The sequence below is a fragment of the Eurypyga helias genome, unplaced genomic scaffold, assembly GCF_000690775.1.
Source record: "Eurypyga helias isolate BGI_N326 unplaced genomic scaffold, ASM69077v1 scaffold3837, whole genome shotgun sequence".
NCBI lineage: Eukaryota > Metazoa > Chordata > Aves > Eurypygiformes > Eurypygidae > Eurypyga > Eurypyga helias.
The window spans coordinates 12472-32299 of NW_010263530.1; the positions used below are offsets into that span (position 1 = coordinate 12472).

At 48.1% G+C, this 19828-nt stretch overlaps 1 protein-coding gene across 1 annotated transcript in view; it reads left to right on the forward strand.

The window, feature by feature from the left end:
• CC2D1B (coiled-coil and C2 domain containing 1B) overlaps positions 1-19482 on the forward strand; it is a 31885-nt gene extending 12403 nt beyond the window's left edge. The window contains exons 9-24 of the mRNA XM_010156059.1: positions 482-592; positions 922-1052; positions 1340-1412; positions 3538-3650; positions 4413-4605; positions 7265-7437; positions 8075-8200; positions 8999-9057; positions 9304-9420; positions 9899-9972; positions 10610-10668; positions 12446-12497; positions 13779-13878; positions 17741-17831; positions 18331-18459; positions 19323-19482. Of these exons, the coding sequence (XP_010154361.1) occupies positions 482-592; positions 922-1052; positions 1340-1412; positions 3538-3650; positions 4413-4605; positions 7265-7437; positions 8075-8200; positions 8999-9057; positions 9304-9420; positions 9899-9972; positions 10610-10668; positions 12446-12497; positions 13779-13878; positions 17741-17831; positions 18331-18450 (1592 nt within the window). The 3' untranslated portion in view covers positions 18451-18459; positions 19323-19482. The remainder of the gene's footprint in view (positions 1-481; positions 593-921; positions 1053-1339; positions 1413-3537; positions 3651-4412; positions 4606-7264; positions 7438-8074; positions 8201-8998; positions 9058-9303; positions 9421-9898; positions 9973-10609; positions 10669-12445; positions 12498-13778; positions 13879-17740; positions 17832-18330; positions 18460-19322) is intronic.
• Positions 19483-19828: the final 346 nt, after the last annotated feature.

The window sequence follows — 19828 nt, forward strand, 5'->3', positions numbered from 1 at the left end:
GGGAGAGAATTCTTAGAATACTTGAGCTGGTTTTAGTTCCACACCCCCCACCCCCAGGCAGCACTAACCTAAATTAAATCATCGTTGGAGATTTATCCATTGTAAAGAATTTTCTCTGAATAATGGGAACTTGAGACTTACCTAGCCATGCAGATGTTGTTTTGAAGCCAAAAAGCTCTCAGGAAGATGATGTGATCAAATCGAGAGAATTCTTAGAATACTTGAGCTGGTTTTAGTTCCACACCCCCCACCCCCAGGCAGCACTAACCTAAATTAAATCATCGTTGGAGATTTATCCATTGTAAAGAATTTTCTCTGAATAATGGGAACTTGAGACTTACCTAGCCATGCAGATGTTGTTTTGAAGCCAAAAAGCTCTCAGGAAGATGATGTGATCAAATCGATGGTTTTCAGAGTATCACGGGTTGACTCGCTGTCTATGGAAGATGCTGTGAAGCCTCTTGCTTTCCTTGCATTGCAGATCTTGGGAGACTAGGAAACCTACAAGATGCATCCAAGCAAAAGGTACCAGCTCCAGTGGGAAGTTCCCAGTGTCTTACAACACTTGAGCCTCACGCCCAAGAAGCTTCAGGTAGGACTTCTGGATTTGTCTGGCAAGCCATAAAAATAGCATGTCTGGAGGGCACTTTAAGGGCTGCCCTATCCCACTGAACTGCTGCAGGATTGAGTAAACCCAGTTAATGTTCCTGATTGGTTCACTGCTGATCCCATCTGTACTTCTGTTACGGATCAGTAATGGAAGTAAAAGTTAATAAACTTTCTTTAGAATAATTGTACTCATAAGACAGCTTTGCAGTGATGTTTTTGTCTCCGCAGAAGGTAAGGAATGGGACGAGAAGGGCAGCTCCCGTGTTTTGAAATCTGAATCATACGACATTTCATTGTCTGTCTTATTTCAAGCTTCCCTGCAGCAGCCAAAAACAGTGCTGGAAGCATTGCAGCAGAGGCTTGAGAAGTACAAGTCGGCAGCAGCACAGGCTAAAGCGAGCGGGGATGATCGGAAAGGCAGGATGCACGAGAGGATAGCCAAGGTAAAATGGAAGTGTAGCAAGCTGCTTGCAGCCAGCATAGCCATTTGAATTAGTTCTCTTGCTGAAGACTTTTTTCAAGGATGAAATAATTAGTGTATTGTCTTTCTGTTTGAAACGAGCTCCCATAAGGAAGCTGTAAAGCGTTTGGGGGCAGGAAGGAATAGAGACAATGCACATACTATAGCAGAATAGTGTGTATTCTGGAGGGTTTATGCTGGTTAAATACAGGTGATTGCTAATTCATAGTCAACTCTGGTTTATGTCTTACGGAGTGCCTTTGATTACAGCAATACCAGGATGCCATAAGAGCCCATAAAGCAGGGAGAAAAGTGAATTTTTCTGAGCTACCTGTTCCTCCTGGTAAGTGTGAACCTAAAATGTCCCAATTCCAAGTTCTCTGTATCTGTTGGACTCTGAAGGAGGTGTGCAGATACTGCCTCCTCACCCTGTGGAACAGCTCCTCCTTTTTCTCAGTGAGAAGGCTGGCCTTGCTGTTTGATGGTATCATGAAACTGCTTATTACTGTGCTCCCAGACTTTCACACTGGTGAATATTCCTGACTGCTGACTTCCTGTTTGACAGCATTGCAACTTAAAACTGGTGCTATTTGGAAAGTTAAACAATTTAACCGTGGGTAGGTGCTGGAAATGTTACCTGTCTGTCCTCTGTGCCAACCTTTCTGGAGGAAAGAGTAAACTTGGGATGTATTGGCTTCTTAGTTTACTGGAAGGAGATTTTTGAAACTGGAAAACATTGCCTGATGTCCCCTATTCTGTTGATTCCCAGCAGGAGCCTCAGAACTATTTAATAAACATCATCTTGCAACACCTGACAAGTCAGATCAGTATTGCAGCTCTTGGATAGTAAAAGCAGTCTACAGAGATGAAGCAAATCGTGCCCGTGGTCATGCTGAGACAGTGACAGAGGCAGAAACTGAACCTGCTTCTTGAGACACTCTGTGTCCTTTTTATCTCCTTCACACCTATAGTGCTGTGTCTGTAAAAGTTTGAGCGAGGTCATCTGTGAATGCTTCCACCTCTGGCTTGCATGATCCCGTGTCTCCCCTAGGGAGCACCACTCTTTTTGTCTTGTGCCTGGTGTGTTCTTCTCAAAAGATACACTTAGCACTGCAAAGTGGTGCCTAGGTTTTTTTAAGTTAGAAGAGGGACGTGGACCTTGTGGCTTTTTTGTCACTGTCAGATGTGGCAACGGCAAGCACTGTAGGAGGAGTAAAGTCGGCAGTGCCAGCTCTGTCGGGTCATGTACTGCTTTGAGGGTTCCCTGCTTTGAGGCTGTCACTGAGAAGCAGTTTAGCATCCCTTGTTCTAGAACGGGATCCAGTTCTTGGTAAACATCAGTCTGTAAGAGTGAGGTACTCCATATTTACACCTTTGAAAATATGGACATCTCAGTTTCCGTACACGTTCGCTGCGTGTTTTTCAGCCGTCGCGTAGAGGCCATATGGTTTTTACACTGGAGACAACCGTCAGGCAGTCACTGAAACCAGCAATGTGCTTATCGTGGACTGGTGGTGCATTTCCTTGCATCTGGATGATGGTAAACACCAGCCTTGACCTCCTTGGAGACAGAAATGCTGCTGAGGGATGGCTCAAATGGCAGGTGGGGGCAGCAGCATAGTGTGCTGCCTGCCCGTGTGGCTCAAACTTGTTCTGACCAGCCATCTCTAGGTTTAGAAGCAGTTTAGTCGTTATTTCCTGGCACTTCCAATGAGACTGGCAACAAGAGTACTTGCTGCATATTGATGAGAGAAATCTTATTAACAGACGTGTTATAGTAGTGGGTCTGGGTCTCTGTTGCTTGAAGCTGATGCTGAACTGGTAGTGTGGAAGTGAGTTTACCTTCCATCATCAAGCCTTCCACCCTTAGTAATGGAATAGTGAAAAGGATTGTCCTATACTTAACACGTAACTGCTGCAATTCTGCCTTACTTTGCAACCTCTGCATTGCAGCAGATTTTCAGCAGGGGCTTGGTGTGCTACCCCGATGTCAGCGAGGTGGTGTGTGTTACTCTGTCGGGTAGCACTGATTTTCTGCTGGATGGTGTACCAGCTAAGGTGAGGCAGCAGTGAGGAGGGAAGAGAGACAGCAATTTTTTGTACAATCCACTGTCCTTTTGTGCAAAGGAGAGAGTAAATTTTCTGCTGGTTCAGGGGGCGTCTCTGTTACCAAAGTCCTGAGGTGGTGAGGTTCGTTGGCTGGCTGCCAGTTGCTCAACTTTGAAAACTCTGTGCTGTTACTGCATTATTTTAGCATCGTCCCTTTGAGCCTGTATATCTGTGAGAGATCTGACCACTCACGCTTTATTTAGCAAGGCTTTGTGGCCTTGGCCTCAGTCTAGTTACACTGAATCCTGAAATATGTTAGATAATAGATGCTTGAATAGAAATAGCTTTACAGAAAAGAAATATGGAAGACAATGTAGGTCTTATGTAACTCTTTGCTTCTGTATTCCTTTCCTCCTCAGGATTTCCCCCTCTTCCTGGTGTCGCAGCAACGGATGGTGACAGCACGATAGCTGCTGTGCTGGAAAGTGCCAGCAAGCTGGCGAACCTGGAGGAGAATGGTGAAGAGGAGGAGGTTAGTGTTTCTTAGTAGGATGTGTAAAAGTTCAAATGCTGTCTCTTGGGTATGCAGAGATGAGGCTGTTGCGTTTCCAATTGAGCAGGTGTACTGAGGTGAAACACATTTCCCAGAAGTCTGGAGCGTACAGGATCTGGGTAGTAACATCAGTTTGCATTGCAGTGTAGGGGTAGAGAGATGAGATGTTATTACAGTCAGTACTTAGAGTCTGAGTCCACAGTTTGGCTCTTTCATAACTGTCTTCCATGTGGGTTTTCTTTTCACTTAAGATCCTGGCCACCCCTTTACATTGGTCTACAGTATTTCGATCTGTACTTTCATCCTGCATCCCAGTAGCTCCTCTGGTTGTGCTTTCCCAGTATGTTCAACACTTCATCAGCCTCTAGACTTCGGTTTGATTTCTTTGTCTTTCTGGATTTGGTTGCTGATTGATTGTGCTTTCAACTGGAGTAGCTTTTTGATGGAGAGAATTCCTGGATGATGGATTTTCTGCATGCATCTGCTTTTTTTTGAAATCACTGCCTTGTTGAGCATTCCTTTTGTCCCTTCTGTGATGAGGGTTTGATGCTTGAATAGGACCTACTGGTGTAGCATGGCTGATAAACCTCCAGAAGTTAAGATTTGCTGTCTGGAATGTTATGCTTCCTTCAGAAGTGATACCAGAAGGCGTACAGAGTGATAACCCTGGTGGTTGATGCTGTCCTCAGCTCTGGGATAGAGTTCTATGCATTTAATATGAAATTCTTTTTGTTATGCTAGAATGAACCACTGACACAGGCCCCAGTTGCCAAGAAGCCTGCTGAGCTGCCTGGAAAGCCGACCCAAGTCGTTAAGCCAATGACAGGGCCGTCTGCTGTAGCTGAGGAGGAGAGCTCTCCTGAGCATGCCAAACGAGCTACGTCACCCTCCTCCCTGGACAAGGCAGAGTCAGCGGATCATCTCCCTCCAGCTGGTAAGGGGAAGGGATGGGATCATCATTCCCAGTGATCCAAGTGCTAGTCGTTTGCACTAGTTTTGTTTACTACCTTGGTAAAGACTTTAATTTGTTTTAGACAGGAACCCGTGAACGTGTGGCATAGATTTCCTCTGATGTGAGCCTCAGTATATGTGCCTGCTGGTGGGCAGATCCAGCCCAGGCAGCTTTATTTCACAGAGGCAGCGTGTGTAATTATAAGGGTGATTGGGTTTTTAATTAACTTTGATGTAACAAGTGTATCGATTCATAATGTTTAACTGCTCACAGTTGAACTCTACATACACTCTCATTAAAGCGGGTGGCTTGCCAGTGTGAATTATTCATCGATCTGACGCAGCTTCCTATATCAAACAGGGGTTTCTGCCTGGTCCTTCATCCAAGGATCTCCAACTGGCATATGGTAGTTCATCCGTCTCTAGTCCTCCTGTTGCTAAGGTCACTAAACAGCTTCCGTACAAGATTAATGGCACAGATAGTAGGGGACAGCCACCGCCTCACGGTGTGATTTGGGCACACACCAGCAGTGTTCAGGCTCTCGCTGATTCTGTCCTCATGCCTTGACTATGATCCCATCATTCTTCTTCCATTCTGCCCTGGGTAGTTCCCTCCGGGCGAAGCACAGCTGCCTAGTTGGCTGGTGTGAGCTCTCTTGCAGAGCGCAGAGGCATTTCGCAGTGTCACTGTGATTAGCTCGTAACTCTTCTCTAGAAAATTCCATTACTTGTTTCATAAAGGCCACTAAAACATAGTAGTTGTCCATTTTTGGCTTTGAAAAAAATCCAGGAATCCTCAGGAGGTTTGTGTTTTGCAATTTTAGCTGACGTATTCATCTCTTAAGAGAATGGCGCAAGACTTGTGCTGTGAAGGAATGGGTAATACCTGCTCTCTGCTGTTACAGTGATCTCTTTGGGGCTTTTCAAGTATTTTAAGAGATGACCAATGGGTGCAACAAGAACCTGCAGAGTTTCTTGATTTTCACAACAGGATGTCAGTACTTCACTGATGTAAAGCTGTATTTCACTAGCCAAAGTGCATTCTGTGATGCAAATATAACCTCTTTCCCCCCAGAATTACAAAGAGCAGTTTATAGCTGCCCGTAGCTGATAATTCAACTGTAAAAAACCCCTCTCTCTTCGGAGAGCGCACGGCATAGGGAGGTGTGGGAGTGGAGTGGAGCAGTTGCACTTCAGGCCTACACCAGGGAAGTCGGGAAGCTCCGGTGAGTGGGATGAATGGCTTTGCTCAGTCCATTCTCCAGAGATGTTGTTTGACAATAGCTGTGCTCTCTGCCTCAGCCTCGCAGAGCCTGCTGTGGGTTTTGCCTCCGTGGAAGCTGGGCTGGCTACCTTGCCTAGTTAGTTCAGTTTTGGCTGACTGGGCAAATTGCTCACAGCAGCGGGACAGCTCCATCCTTTTGCGAGGATGGGAATAAGCTGGTCGTCATCCAGCAGCAGTGAACGTAGTGTGAGAGTCGCTGGTCTGTTTATTTGCCGAGACAGGCGCCTCCTGCAAGGGTGGTTTAGCTTTAGAGTGCGGTGGTGCATACAGTATCCCTTGGAAATGGCTGTAATCCGCTCACGCTGTACCGTTTCCCAGGTGAAGTGTAAGAAGAGGCAAGATGCCCTGACCTGTAAAGCAATCTTTTCTGACTTGTGTGCTTGTCCTCACTGCTTTGGGAAGGGAAGAGGGGATCCAAGAACTCATATACTGGGGTGGCAAGGAGTCACAAACAAGGAGAGATGGATATGTCTGAACGTGGCTGCACCCGTTGGTTCATCTGTGGTGGAGTTTTTTCTGACAGATCAGGGTAGAGGGAAGAAACGAGCACAGAAGATGCTCATAATATTTGCTGTCTTTTAGGAGTTAATCACAGAATGGTTTGGGTTGGAAGGGACCTTAAAGATCATCCAGTTCCACCCCCCCTGCCATGGGCAGGGACACCTTCCACTAGACCAGGGTGCTCCAAGCCTCATCCAGCCTGGCCTTGGACACTTCCAGGGATGGGGCATCCACCGCTTCTCTGGGCAACCTGTCCCAGTGCCTCCCCACCCTCTCTGTGAAGAATTTCTTCCTGATATCTAATCTAAACCTCCCCACTTCCAATTTAAACCCGTTACCCCTTGTCCTGTCACTACAGGCCCTTGTAAAAAGTCCCCCCCAGCTTCCTTGTAGCCCCTTCAGGCACTGGAAGGTGCTATAAGGTCTCCCCAGAGCCTTCTCTTCTCCAGGCTGAACAAGCCCAACTCTCTCAGCCTGTCCCCATAGCAGAGGGGCTCCAGCCCTCGGAGCATCATGTCAAGCTGAAAGTTTGACCGCAGCTTATGGTTTGTCCCGATCAGCTGTACTGGAGCCTGTTTGCTGTCTGCAAATAGGGGGCTGTAAGTACTGTTGTGACACTTTTGAAGTGCTGTGAGGTGTTTTGGGGAAGGATGCCGTGACAGGAGGAAATTTATTTCTTTTTCTGATACTTGAAATTGAAACTGGCCTGGAAACAGTTAAGTGCAGTAAGGAAACATCCTCACTCAATATCTGTATTTTCACTGACCTTTTTCTGTCTATAAACCGAACACAATAAACCTGTTTCAGGGGCACGGCAGTGTCAGATGAGCGAGGTTCTTATACAACTGTTTTTCAGCTAGGGAACAGCTGGAATTTCTGGAGAACAGAAAGAAGCAGTACATGAAGGCAGCCGTCAAAGCAAAGAAGGAAAATAACCTTGAACAGGCTAAGACATATCTCAGAACAGCGAAGAGCTTCGACCCAAAAATTGAGCAAGCAAAATGTGGCAAACCTGTTGATATTTCCAAGGTTAGTAGAACTGTTGGCATTCTGCTTCGTTTCATATTGTTGGACATCTAAGTGCTTGCTTCAAGCAGGGAATGATTTCATAAGTATTTCCTGACATAAAATGTTCAGTTAGTTTGCTCAAGTGACAAATCTGGATTTGCCTTGAAATTCCCCTGTGATTTTGTTTTAGTTTTTGTTTCGTTTCCTCTGCTGCTCCTCAGATGTGCCAGATTTTGAGAAAATGCAGTCTCCATGAACCATTTGCTCCCTGATTTACACTGGCACACCTAAAGCACACAGCTGGGAAGTGTTCCCTGGGTGTAGGGCGTGAGTGCGTTTCTTAGCTGAGATGAGGATCGGGTAGATGTGACGCAGTGGTGTCCTGGTTTCTGTTGGTGTTTGGGTAGTCGAGGAAGCCAGGCTGCAGTGTAAGGTGGTCCTGACCTGAATGATCAGGGGACTAGGCCGGTGAGACATCGGCAGGGGTTTAGGCCTTATGCAGCTGTCGGACAGTGCTGTCAGTGTTTGGGTTGGAATCGCCTTGAGAAGAAAACCAGCCCCTCTCCCTTCACTGGCCTTTCCCTTCATCCTGACTGGGTTTTGCCTACTTCATATTTTTATTGTAAGGGCTCTGAAACGTGGTGTTCTTGTGTTGCAGCTGCCATCACCCCCTACAGATGATGAGGGTGATTTTATCTTCATACACCACGAAGATGTCAGACTGTCCCAGAAAGCAGATGAAGTATATACACAGCTCATAAAGTTGCTGAAGGACCAACATGAGGTGACCAGTTTATCTTTTTTTAGAAATGTTTTGGGGTTTTAGTAGCATTTCTCTGGTGTTTATTAATCTTACAATCCCATTGTTGCTTCTGTGGGGTCTTTTTGTTTTTCTTTAAAAATACTTTTGATTTTGTGTGTCCTAAAGTTGAAAACCTTCAGAGCTGGGTTCTTTACTGGTTGAAGTCAGCGGGTGGGCTCTGGAGGCTTGGGTGTATCGAATTATCACTGTTAAAGATGAGTGCTCAAGTTTAAAAATGGAACCTGAATGATTAAGACCAGCCCTTGGGTGAACTTCGTATCTAGAAATTAAGCGATTAAAAAGTCATATTGCAGAACAGCCCAAACAACTGCTGGGCTCAGCTTTGGGCTCAAAGGACTTGGGGGTGGGGAGGAGCATGTGTAGGTGGAGGGTTTTGGGTGACCTGGATGGGCTGGAGAGGTGGGCTGCTGCCAACCTCATGGAGTTCAACAAGGCCAAGTGCAAGGGCCTGCACCTGGGTCGGGGCAATCCCAAGGACAGGCTGGGTGGAGAATGGATCGAGAGCAGCTCCGAAGAGAAGGACTTGGGGGTACTGGTGGATGAAAAACTGAACATGAGCCGGCCGTGTGCGCTGGCAGCCCAGAAACCCAACCGTATCCTGGGCTGTATCCAGAGAAGTGTGGCCAGCAGGGCAAGGGAGGGGAAAACTCTTGGCTTTTCTTAAATTAGGTTGTTACCAACCTCAAAACTCTCTGCCAGTCATGAGTCTGTGTGTAAGGTCACTAAGCGCATCTGTGTTTGTGTTGTTTGTGTTGACAGAGGTGTTTGCAGTATTCCAAGCAATTCATGCATCTGGGAAATGTCACAGAAACCACGCGGTAAGACCCCCTGCCTGCTGTTAATCAGCCCACAGTGTGGTCGCTTCAGGCTTGAGCCTGCCTGATGAGGTTGGGGCTGGTAAGCTTCTCGCCATGCGAAGGGGTTGGTAATTGAGGCTGTGGCTCTTGAGTTGCTCTCAGACCCCTGGTCTGAGGGTTACTCTGTGGCCTGTACCTGGCAGAATGCTCTGTCTGATGCTCCAGTGTGTGTGTAGCTTTGCTATAGTTCATCTGCCTTTTCTGCAGGTTTGAGAAACTGGCACAAGGTTGTAAAAAGGACATGGACATCCTACAGCTTGCACGAGCACAAGGAATGGAGCCTCCAAGCCATCACTTTGAGGAAAGAACCTTTAAGATGATAAGGTGTGGAGAAACAAAGGGATTGCTCAGAGAGACTGGGATGAGTTTTCTGGTTTCTAGCTCTTATATAGGGAATTGCTGACTTCAGCAAACTCGGGTGGCACCTAGGGTTGGGCTCAGCATTCCTGAAAACGCTCTCAGCAACTTAAATGCAAAGCAGTTGTTCTCTAAGTGCTCTTCTGGGCTCCTTTGATTTCAAAATGTCTCCAGCTTCATCTCTTACACTCTGCTACTTCAGCCACTCTTCTTTCCTCTGTATTTCTCCCTTAATCCTGTTGCCTTTGGGCTTTGTTCTTGGTGTTTTTCCCTGTACCTCAGAGATGGGTTTTGTCTCGGTTTGTGTGTCGAAGGAGATGATCCGTGTGGGAGTGCACTGTTGAAAAAGGCCTGACCAACACCAGTGGCATCCCGGTCTGGCTGTGGATCGGGCAGCGGTGGGCTCCTGGAGTGAATGTGCCTTTTTTGTCTTTATTTTTCACAGGATATTTTCTGAGCTCAACAGCACAGAAATGCACCTTCTTATTGTCAGGGGGATAAACCTACCAGCTCCGCCAGGTATGTACTCAAAAGGGTACGTGGGCTTTTTCCTCTGGGTAGGGGAAGGTAGCGGAGAGTGAGATTTCTGTACCTCGAGGACCATTTCAGGAGTCAAGACCTTTGTAGGCAGCACTTACTAAAACAAAATAACCAGGTTTCAGACTCAAGCCCCCAAAAAACCTTGAAACGGTATTTATAAAGAAAATGAACAAACCAGAAGAATAAAGAGAATCTGGGTTCTGTCTAGACAGAGGGAAGAACTTTAAATTGTCCTGGGTTGGCTCGTAACTGGGTCATAACTGAAGTTTCATGTTTATCCTATTTTGTTACGAGTGCCTGCCTTAACCCTGCACCACCTTAACGTGTACTGACCCTTCAGTGGGCAGGAGCTGCTCCTGCCCACGTTACTGCTTTTAGCCCCCTGTTTCTGGGGGACTTGTCAACCACCTGCGCTAGCTTTGTCTCCGGACGAACAGCAGATGTGTTTTCCTTTGGATGGCAGCTCTCTATGGAATTTGGTTTGACGGATGGGTTTGTCAGTGTGAAGTGACAGGTCGTGAGCCCCACTGAAAGTCAGTTAGGTGCTCTTGAAAATCCTGCTCAGCGTCACAGTGCAGTGACACTCTCTGTATTGGCTGGTTGTTGTCTCGTTCAGGTGTATCACCAAGAGATTTGGATGCGTTTGTGAAGTTTGAATTTCAGTACCCGAGTGCGGTGAGTGTGTGTCCTGGCTCTTCTCTTCCTCAGTCGGTGACCGTGGCCACGGTATTAGCTTGTGAGGGCTCCCAGGAGGAAGTGTAGGTTTTCTGTTAGAAGGGGAAAACACGTTTAGGCATACTGCCTGAATTTCTTTTGGGAACAGAAACTTTTGTGTGAGAAACAGACCTGCCGAATCCGTTTCCTGTGGATTTGAGCTTTGCAGCACCTTTCTCTTGACGTCAGCACCCTACACTCAGCAGTGTGTGAAGTCTGCTTCAGGCTTGCTTCTTCTCTGGCTGCCAAACAGCATTCGCAGTGCTGAGCCTTGCCCACCTTTCCCCCCAGAGGACATCAACCAGACCGTGTCCCGGGTTTGCAGAATCCGTGGAGGTTTGTTTCTTTCACGGGTGCAGATGCGCCGGTGACTTTAAACACGAGGGCGCACGAGACTGTCACGGGGTCGAGGGGTCACTTTACATGTGAGCCTCTCATTCCTTTAAGAAAAGCTTTGAAAGGCTTTGGTTTTGGACATCTCTTATTATAAAAATGGATTAAAAAGGTTAATCTGTGTCCTCAAATAAATGCACATGACATCTGCTGATGTAATTAGTAAATATATATGTGCATATCTGGAGAAAGGACTTAGGCCCAAGTTTCTTGACCTTACTAATTAATACTTACGTGTATGTGCATGGATATATGGGCATATATATGTCTATGTATATAAAAAGTATGTATACATATATATGTTGCTTTTTTCCTTGAAACTGCCCAGTGTGATCCTGTTCCCCTCACCTTTAAAACTAGTCTCGGGCCTGAAAAATACTGAAAGTGTTGAGCTTAGAAGGGCTTCTGAGAGGGCTGTCAGTAGAGATGCTGGGGCTTCTGCTGCTTGCTCTGCAGGGCAAAGCAATCTTTGCACTTGCAGGACTCACACTTGGCCCTGTGAGAGTGCAGAGCCGAGATTTTTATCTCTTAATACATTTTGCAGCAATTCCACTCAAATCCAAGTACCTGTGGGAAATGGGTGACGGTCTGGTCAGGTTTGTGTTTAGATTTGAGTTCCATGAGGCTGGTGGAGTGTCCCCCATTAGGGTGGTGGGAAACAGAGTTGGTCTGTGTGAGTGATTTTCTGGAGAATAAGTAAAAATCAGCCCAGTTGCTTTTAATCTATTTTTCTTTGTTTTGAAAAAGCCAGATCTCTACTGCTTAGCCAACAGTCAGACACACCAGCTCTCCTTCACAGCTGAATCAGTTGTGCGAAGCAGCTGCGGTAATTGGGTCACGTTGTCCTTGTTCAGCCCCCGGAGATGTAGTTCGTACTCTGCTGCAGGTTAAAAGTTAATTCGTTTTGGTGGCAGATTGATTGTCAGGCAGAATAATAGCAGGGCAATTCCCTGAATGATTTGTGATGAATTCCTTGTGCAGCTTATTAGCCCAACTCACGCAGAAGGAACAGCATTTACTGTGTCAGGGAACATGCGCTGTTTATTGTGGAGTTCAGCAGCCGCAGTCAGTAACTTATGACGATTGGACTGAATTGAGTGTTATCTGTGGCTCTTAAGTTTAATTTAACGTTTTGGCTTCTTCTGTATCTGGTGTTACACTCGTTACCACGATGAAATCCAAATATTTCGGTTTTGAACGTACCATGACTCTTCGTATCGTTCAGATAACCCCTAAACCCTCACGTTTATCACATAGGTATAAAATAAGCTGGTGACAGAAATGGTTACTACCCTGTATTTCACAACACTGATGGCTTTATGTGACGTGTGTCTCTCTTTAATAGGAGCAACCTCAAAAGAGTAAAACACCTGTAATTAACAATACCAATTCTCCAGGTTAGTACTTTTCCTGGGACAGAGGGGGAAAAACGTTGCACCTTCGGAATGAGTGGAGAGAACAGGCCAGCCTCATACTGTGAATGAGGGCAGAGGGCCTCCCACCGCCCTCCTTTCCCTCCCTTTTTGTGAAAGGGCTTGCTGGAGGGAGAAGTCCAGTCGTGTTGGGAATTTCTTCATCCCAGTATTGGTGGCGGTTACTGTGTTACGAGTTAGGGAAATGATCGAGTTACCAGTTGTGCCCCAGCTGTTGCTGCCAACCCTGCGGGGAGATGGGCCAGATAAATTAACTTATTTATTAAAGAAAATTTATTAATTTCAATATTTCCATGGATCAGATCTTTTCCAGTCATTTTGTTTGGTGAGACTGCCGATTCTGTCATGATTTTTGCCAATCAGTTAACATTTCTGAACCTGACAAAACATCATTGCAGAAACAGGTATTTTTTCAGGCCATGCATTCTGAAACCAACTAAAATCCTTTTTGTGCCTTTGGAAAAATACCCCTTTGTACCCACCGTTGAATACCACGTTACGCTCATCCTGCATTTTGGAATGAAACCCCTGGCGCTGGGTTCACTGCTGTATCGTTTTTAGCAATTCTTGCAGTCAGCAGCCATCAAGTATCACACCAACTTTGAATTCAGTATCCAAATTGCTACTTGTGCCTTTATCTCCACAGAGATACGTACCCGCACGTGTGCGTACAGCTCTCCCTCCGAGGTTACGTACGCTTTCTGTTGCGAGCAGGAGTCCTGAAGCTCTGGAACTGAGAGCGGTGTTGCAGTCTGCCAGTAACTTGGTCTGCACCCACCGAGCAGCCTCTTGGCTTCAGGGTGTTGGGTTCCCAGGCTTCTGGGTGTTGGGTTCCCAGGCTGACAGGCGGGATGAGTGTTCCTGGGTAGCACAGCAGACGAGTGGTTGGGCAGCAATGGTGCAGTGTTGCGATACCCCCTGGTAAAAAGGCCTCCTGTGGCTTGGTTCTTGTCATGCTCATTAATGAAACCGGTGTTAAATTAGTTACATTATCAAAACACCACTTCCAATGCTTTTTCCTTATTTGGTCCCTGTAAAGTGGGGATGACAGATCGGCTGTTGCACAGGGACACGAACTTGTTCATGACGGAAACAACCTGCCGCCAAGGAGGCTTGTGCGGGTGTGAAGTGTCTCTCACAACTGGGCCGCGCTGCGACACACGGGTCTGAGCATGGGCATGGTGCAGGGGGCTGTGCATCCTTCGCCTTTCACAGCTTGCTCTTGTTTTTCACTATCTTGCCTAGAATATAACCAGTTGTTTAAGCTGAACATCAACCGAAATCACAGAGGTTTCCGACGAGCAATTCGGTCCAAAGGAATTAAGTTCGAAGTGTTCCATAAAGGGTAAGTGTGCAGTTTGCTCCCCCCTCGTTGCTTCTCTCCCAACTGCTGCAGCGTGGAGTCGCTGGAATTTCTGAAGCACAGCCTTTAAGCTAGCGATGGTTGTGTAGTTCTCGTGTCTGCACGTGCCCGGGCTCCCCTGCGGGGGTGAAGACAAGGCCCGAGTCCGGTGAAGTCGGTTCGTAGCTGGCAGATCAGTTGAGGGTCAGTGCGTTAATAGGAACTGATGACGCTGAGAAGGTAACGATTCGGCTTCCAATTGTTTTAATTCTTACCCAGTCTGGTTTTAGTCATCAGGAGCGCAAGGTGTAAGTGTCATATGGGATCACTTTGTAGAACAATGAAGTGCAAGCGGCAGCAAAACATGAACAGCAGTAAAGCAGGTGAGGGCAGAACGGTGTTAGTCTTTGTGCTCCTCTGCCTTCTGAGGATTTTGTGTACCGAAAACTGCTGGCCAAGCGTGAGACAGTCCTGCGAGAGAGACTCCTCCCCTCAGACATCAAGGTGACGCAGTGGACGTTGGCAACTGGTAACAGTCAGAGACGTACCCCTACGCCGGGGTTCGTTAGTGGTTTATTCAAAATCAGAGTGGCCTGGATCACTAACCCCATGTCGGTTGTGATCCGTGACGTGGATGAGATGTCAGATAACCTCTTTTTGTCTTGGTGGCTCTTTGTGCTGTTCCTGGTTTCTGTTGGTGGGCCATGCAGGAATGATCCGTAGGTGCTTTTCAAGTCTGCAGATCTCTTAATCTGTGAGCTCAAGTCCCGGTGTTTTTACTCCAGATCTTCCTTTTGCATCTCTACTGAAGGAAAAGCTGATTTTCTTCCTCTTATCAATCCTGACTGCACTGCTCTGTGTTCAAGATGTCCCTCACGGAGATCCTGCCTGTTCTGTACGGACCAGTGAGGTGTTTACATTTGTCTCAAAACTTTTTCCCTATCTTTCACATACCATTGCGCGTGTTGGGCACATCCTGTTCTCCTACCAGCTAGAACTGTGCTTGTCTTTAAGGCCTGAGCTGAGGCTGAAGGTCACCCATTGGGAAACACTCTGCGGTGATCCACGAGTTGTGTGCCAGCTCCAGATTGTCCTTTGAAGTCTTTTCAAAGATTAGTGGGGAGAAAAAATCATCTGTTGGGCTGTCTCCTTTCTGGGTTTTTTTGGTTGGATTTTTTCCTCTTAGAGCAGGAATCTAAGTTAAATATATGCTCGTTTCTGGGGAGAGGAGTTCCCCTGGAATATAACAACAGGGAAGGAGAAAAAGAAGAAATGGCCACTGATCGCCTTCCCCCGGGACAGAACGGGGCTGCCGGTGCCCGTGTAGACTGTGCTCATGCAAACAGGCAACAGAACTGCAGAACGTGCTCCCGGCGTGGTGTGTGACACCCGAGATACCAGGAAGGCCCAGCTGCAGCCCCTTCACAGCGGTACTTCTACTGCCCGCTCTTGCAGTCGCTTGGTTCACCTGTGGGCTGCAGCCCTGGAACAGAGAAAAGGAGAGGATGAAGTGGTGCGGGCTCACTTGTGAAGACTCTGTTCCCTGCCTCTCTGCCAGACTACAGAAGGGGAAATGCTTGTAGATGACGTAGCTCTGCGGTCTCTGACAGCCCTTTGACCATCTCTGAAGAATTCGTTTCTCTCCGTGAGCAAAGGAGACTTGTTTCAGGTCATGTATGCTAAACTTCAGTTTGAAAAACTCTTTCAAGTGAAAACGCAGCAACATATTTTTCCACAGGAAAAGTTTCTCCTTAAACCTCTGCTAAAAGCTTCTGAAGATAAAAGGAGATCTCCCCAGAGCTGTTTCTGAAGCCGTGGCCTGCAGCAAGTTCATGTTCTTCACTGCAAACCCCCCAGAACTGATCAGGGATGAACGAGTATTGGTTTTGAATTATCAAATGGAAAAATGCTCCAAAAAAAGCCTAGAAAAACTGCTGATCCTCAAGTTTAGGAACGAAATGTCCAGCAGACTGCAGTACAGTTATGTAATCCTCCTTCATTTTAAGGTGTTTGTGAAGCCGAGGAAGTACTCCAGCGTGTTAGCTGATAGTTGCTGGTCCTTTCTAAATGATTTTGTGAGTCTGTAGTCTCAGCAGTGGCCAGTACAGTCTCGCTGTTGGAAGGCTTTCTGTCCGTAACATCCATAGGCAGGGGGTCCCTGCCCTTGGCCGGGGGGTTGGAACTGGATGGTCCTTAAGGTCCCTTCCCACCCAAACCAGTCTGTGACTGGGGGCAGTGCTGTCAGCCCCTGAGGTACTTGTGACTCTTTTTCTTTGCCACACCAATTTGCGCCGAGAAGGACAACTAAGAAGCGATTTGAACAGCTGAGCTGGAGTCTCCCAGGTCCTTCAGCAACAGGTTTTTGGAACAGGCGTCCTTTCCCTCCTGACAGCGCCTCGCTGCATGCACCGTGCCTTCAGCCTCGTGGTCCGGAAGTGTCCGAGCTCCCTGCCGTGAGCCCGCTGCAGCCTGGGCTAATGGTACCTGACCGCTGTCCCGCTCCCCGGCAGCGGCCCCGGTGCTGCGTGAGCCGTAGCGTTCCTGACGCTGAGCACGCAGGCCAGGAGCGAGGCTCAGGTCTGGGCAGCAGGTTCCTTGTCCTGCTGGTGGTGGGAGCTGTTTGCAGAGGGCAGGAGTGAAGCCAGGACTGATGGGAGGAAACAGGCTGAGCTCCTTTTCTGGTCAGGGATTTTAGGCAGTCGGGCTCACAGATATTCACTTGGAAATCGTAGGCACGATGGCAGCGCCAGGTCTGGGTGTTAATGTACCGCTGCCACCGACAGCGCTCTTCGGAGTTTGCATTGCCTGTGTCGAGTCTTGCGGGATAATAGCTTCAAATGCCTCGACAGGGAGACAGTAGGAGTGGGGTTTGTATGTTCAGGTTGCTTGCTTGGCTCTTCCTAAACAGCATGGCATTAAGAGAAGCAGCTTCTGACTTCTTGGCACATTTCCTGCCTAGGTCATGGCCGGCATCGCTGGTTGGCTTTCCTGCCTCCAGACTCTAGAATTTAGTTGCTTATCAGACCTTTTGGAGACCTCTTCAGGCAGGAAATGCTTGGATGCAGGCAAAGAAGTCCAGTGCTCTGAGGTGAACGCTTCCATGGAATCAGTGTGGTTAGCTGTTGCCTTTTGGAGGAGTTTGTCTGGATACGGATTGCACCACCAGTCTCTGTTAAGGTGAAGACGGATGTCTCGCTGATAAAACAGAAGTGAGTGTAGCAGAAAGAAGGTGATCGCTTCCCTTGTGGGATAAAAATGCGCTGTGTTTAATTGCAGCAGGCTAGAAGCTCTGAAATTGTAGCTTTTGACGGTTAAAGCCACCAGTGTGAAGGTGAATCGAACCAGTAGCTGAAACGTTCTTACTCATTGAAATGGGGTGTTTTGATTTATGAAAAGGAAACAGGATGATTCGTGTGACTTTCTCCAAGTAAGCAGTTTGCCAAAACCAGCATGTGCCCCTGCAATGTTTGTTTTGGTGAGAGATGCAACTTCCTTGGGAAGCTTTTCAGCCTGTCCTGACGAACAGCCTGTCACGGGAGGTGCTGTCGGTCCTGCCTCTTCGGCCATGAAGCTGCTGCCATTCCACCTGCTGGTTTTTAGTGGATTATTTTTCTTCACTACTGTCCTCATCTTTGATTTGGTTGCAAGAGAATAATTAAAACATGAGTTCTCCCATATCTTGTCCCTGGAGTCTAGTTCTCCAGGGGCTTCGCCCTTGCCCCCGAGTTCGTAGGGTTCTAGTGGCGTGTCCTGACTGGCCCTCCCGGGTGCGGTGACGGCGCAGGCAGCGACGACTCTTGGCTTGCTTTCTCCGCGGTGTTCCGATTAATTACCCGTTCGATTAAGGAAGGTTTCTTTGAAACAGGTCCTTTTTCAGAAGTGACAAGCAGGTGGGGACAGCACACTTGAAACTGGAAAAGCTGGAGTCAGAGTGTGAAGTCAGAGAGATCATCGAGGTATGTTCCTGGGCGAGGTGGCCGCTTCCAGCAGGTAGTGTCGGAACCCACGGGGAGTGTTTGTGCTGCGTACGGGATGGGTCTGTACTGGGGGAGTTCAGTAAACAACGGGGTGTTCTTTGTTTCAAGGGTGGGGTGGGCAGAGAGCTGCCCTAACACCTGCTACAAGGTCACGAGGTGGAACCTTTCAGAAAATGCTCCCTTGGGCTGTGCCAGCAGCACGCTCAGGACGCCGCTGCCGGATCATCCCCCGAGCTGCCCACGGAGTCCGTTGTTACCTGGTGGTACAGATGCCGTGCAGCCCTGGCTGGGGGGTCCTGCTGTGCCGAATCACGAACCCGGGGAAGAGCACGGCTGCGCGTCGCTGTCTCCTGCGGGTGATCTGTGATCTTCTAGCCACCGGGAAATCGAGACAGCGGCCTCGGTCACCTGAGGCACTGTCGGTCGATGTTCTCATTAGTACGTGCACTAACTGCTCTTCTTTTTGTGGCTCTTGCAGATTTTTGACGGCAGAAAGCCCACCGGAGGGAAACTGGAGGTGAAAGTGAGACTCAGGGAGCCCCTCGGCGGTCAAGATCTTCAGACAGTTACAGAAAACTGGCTGGTCCTTGAGCATTAGCTCTGTCAGGTATGAATACTGCGTCTGAAGATGGGCCGGCCAGAACTTGACAGGGCTGCAGATAAACTGGGCCTGAATAATGGCTTTTGTTGACATTGACCTAATTGCACAGCTCTGGCTTTGATACCGTTCGGCCTTTTATTTGTAGTGGTGAGTTGACATAGTTTCCAAAACGAGGCTACAGAATCTCTGATGAGTTTGTCTGTCAAAGACGCTGTTTCACAATCGCTTGAAATACAGGGAGAGCTTCGCATCACCTGCCTTTAGAGCACTGTTCAGAAAATAAGATAGACGAGTCCTTTCTAGGAGGGAGCATGCTTTCTGCCCACCCTTCTCATTCGCAAAAAACCTCTCGGCGTCAGCAAGGACCCTTCTTGCCCCTCCTGCTGTCTGTCTGCTCCCTCTTCCTCAGCAGACTGTCCTGCTTGGCATGTCTAGATGGCAGTTCAGCTAAAACTCGTCAGCTTCACGGCGACAGCACTGTTTGCCCCACCTCTGCTTCCAGACTGTTCGATTTTACAGACGGAGAGGTCTCGCTCAGTACACGAGCCTGAACGGGCAGCACCCGAGGGGCTGTTTGCTGGGGGTTTCCTCCTCACGAGGAGGTCAGTAAGCAGCCTGAGAGCCTCAGCGAGGCCGAGAGGGACGCGCTTGCTGGCCGTGTCTGAAGTAACAACTTGGCCTCATGCTGTGACTGGACACCTGAGCGTTTTCCATCACTAGGGCTCAATAATTTTGCTCCACTGATTTTTCTGGTTGACCATCCAGAAAATTCCTGTCAGCACTGCGCGTGCAGCGTGACCTTGAACTGTGGATGTCTGTTAAGCACTGCATCATGTAATTCTGCTGTTTCTTGGTTTCCCCCCCCCCAGATCCATGGGAACGTGGAAAGATGTGGGATGAACATACGTAGAGGGACGCTGCTAGCTGCGAGCACCAAAGATGTTAAACGAATGCACTACTGAACCTAATGTCTGTTTTGATAGCAGCCATAGTGCTTATTAATAACCTCGAGGCAAACGTCAGGCTCTGGGAACGTGCCGCTGCAGGGATCGGTACCAGTCTACGCAGAATAGACAGAATTGCCTTAATGTGGGACTACTGATGTAGCGCCAGGACGAATGTTCCCCTAACTATGCATAGCGGTGCGGGAAAAGCGTAGCCCCTTAAAAACTCCCCGAGGCAACAACTTTTTTCACTCGAGTGACAGGTAAGACCTTTGCCAGATTCATTTTCCCAAGGGCACGAGCAGCCAACTGCGAGCCGCCTGCCGCTGCGTTTTCTGTTCTCCCTTACCAAGGCCTCTCTGGGGTTGGCGGTTTTGTGCCCCGAGGTAGAGCAGCCGGGCGGCGTGTCCCTCCTCCGCGTGAGTCAGCGG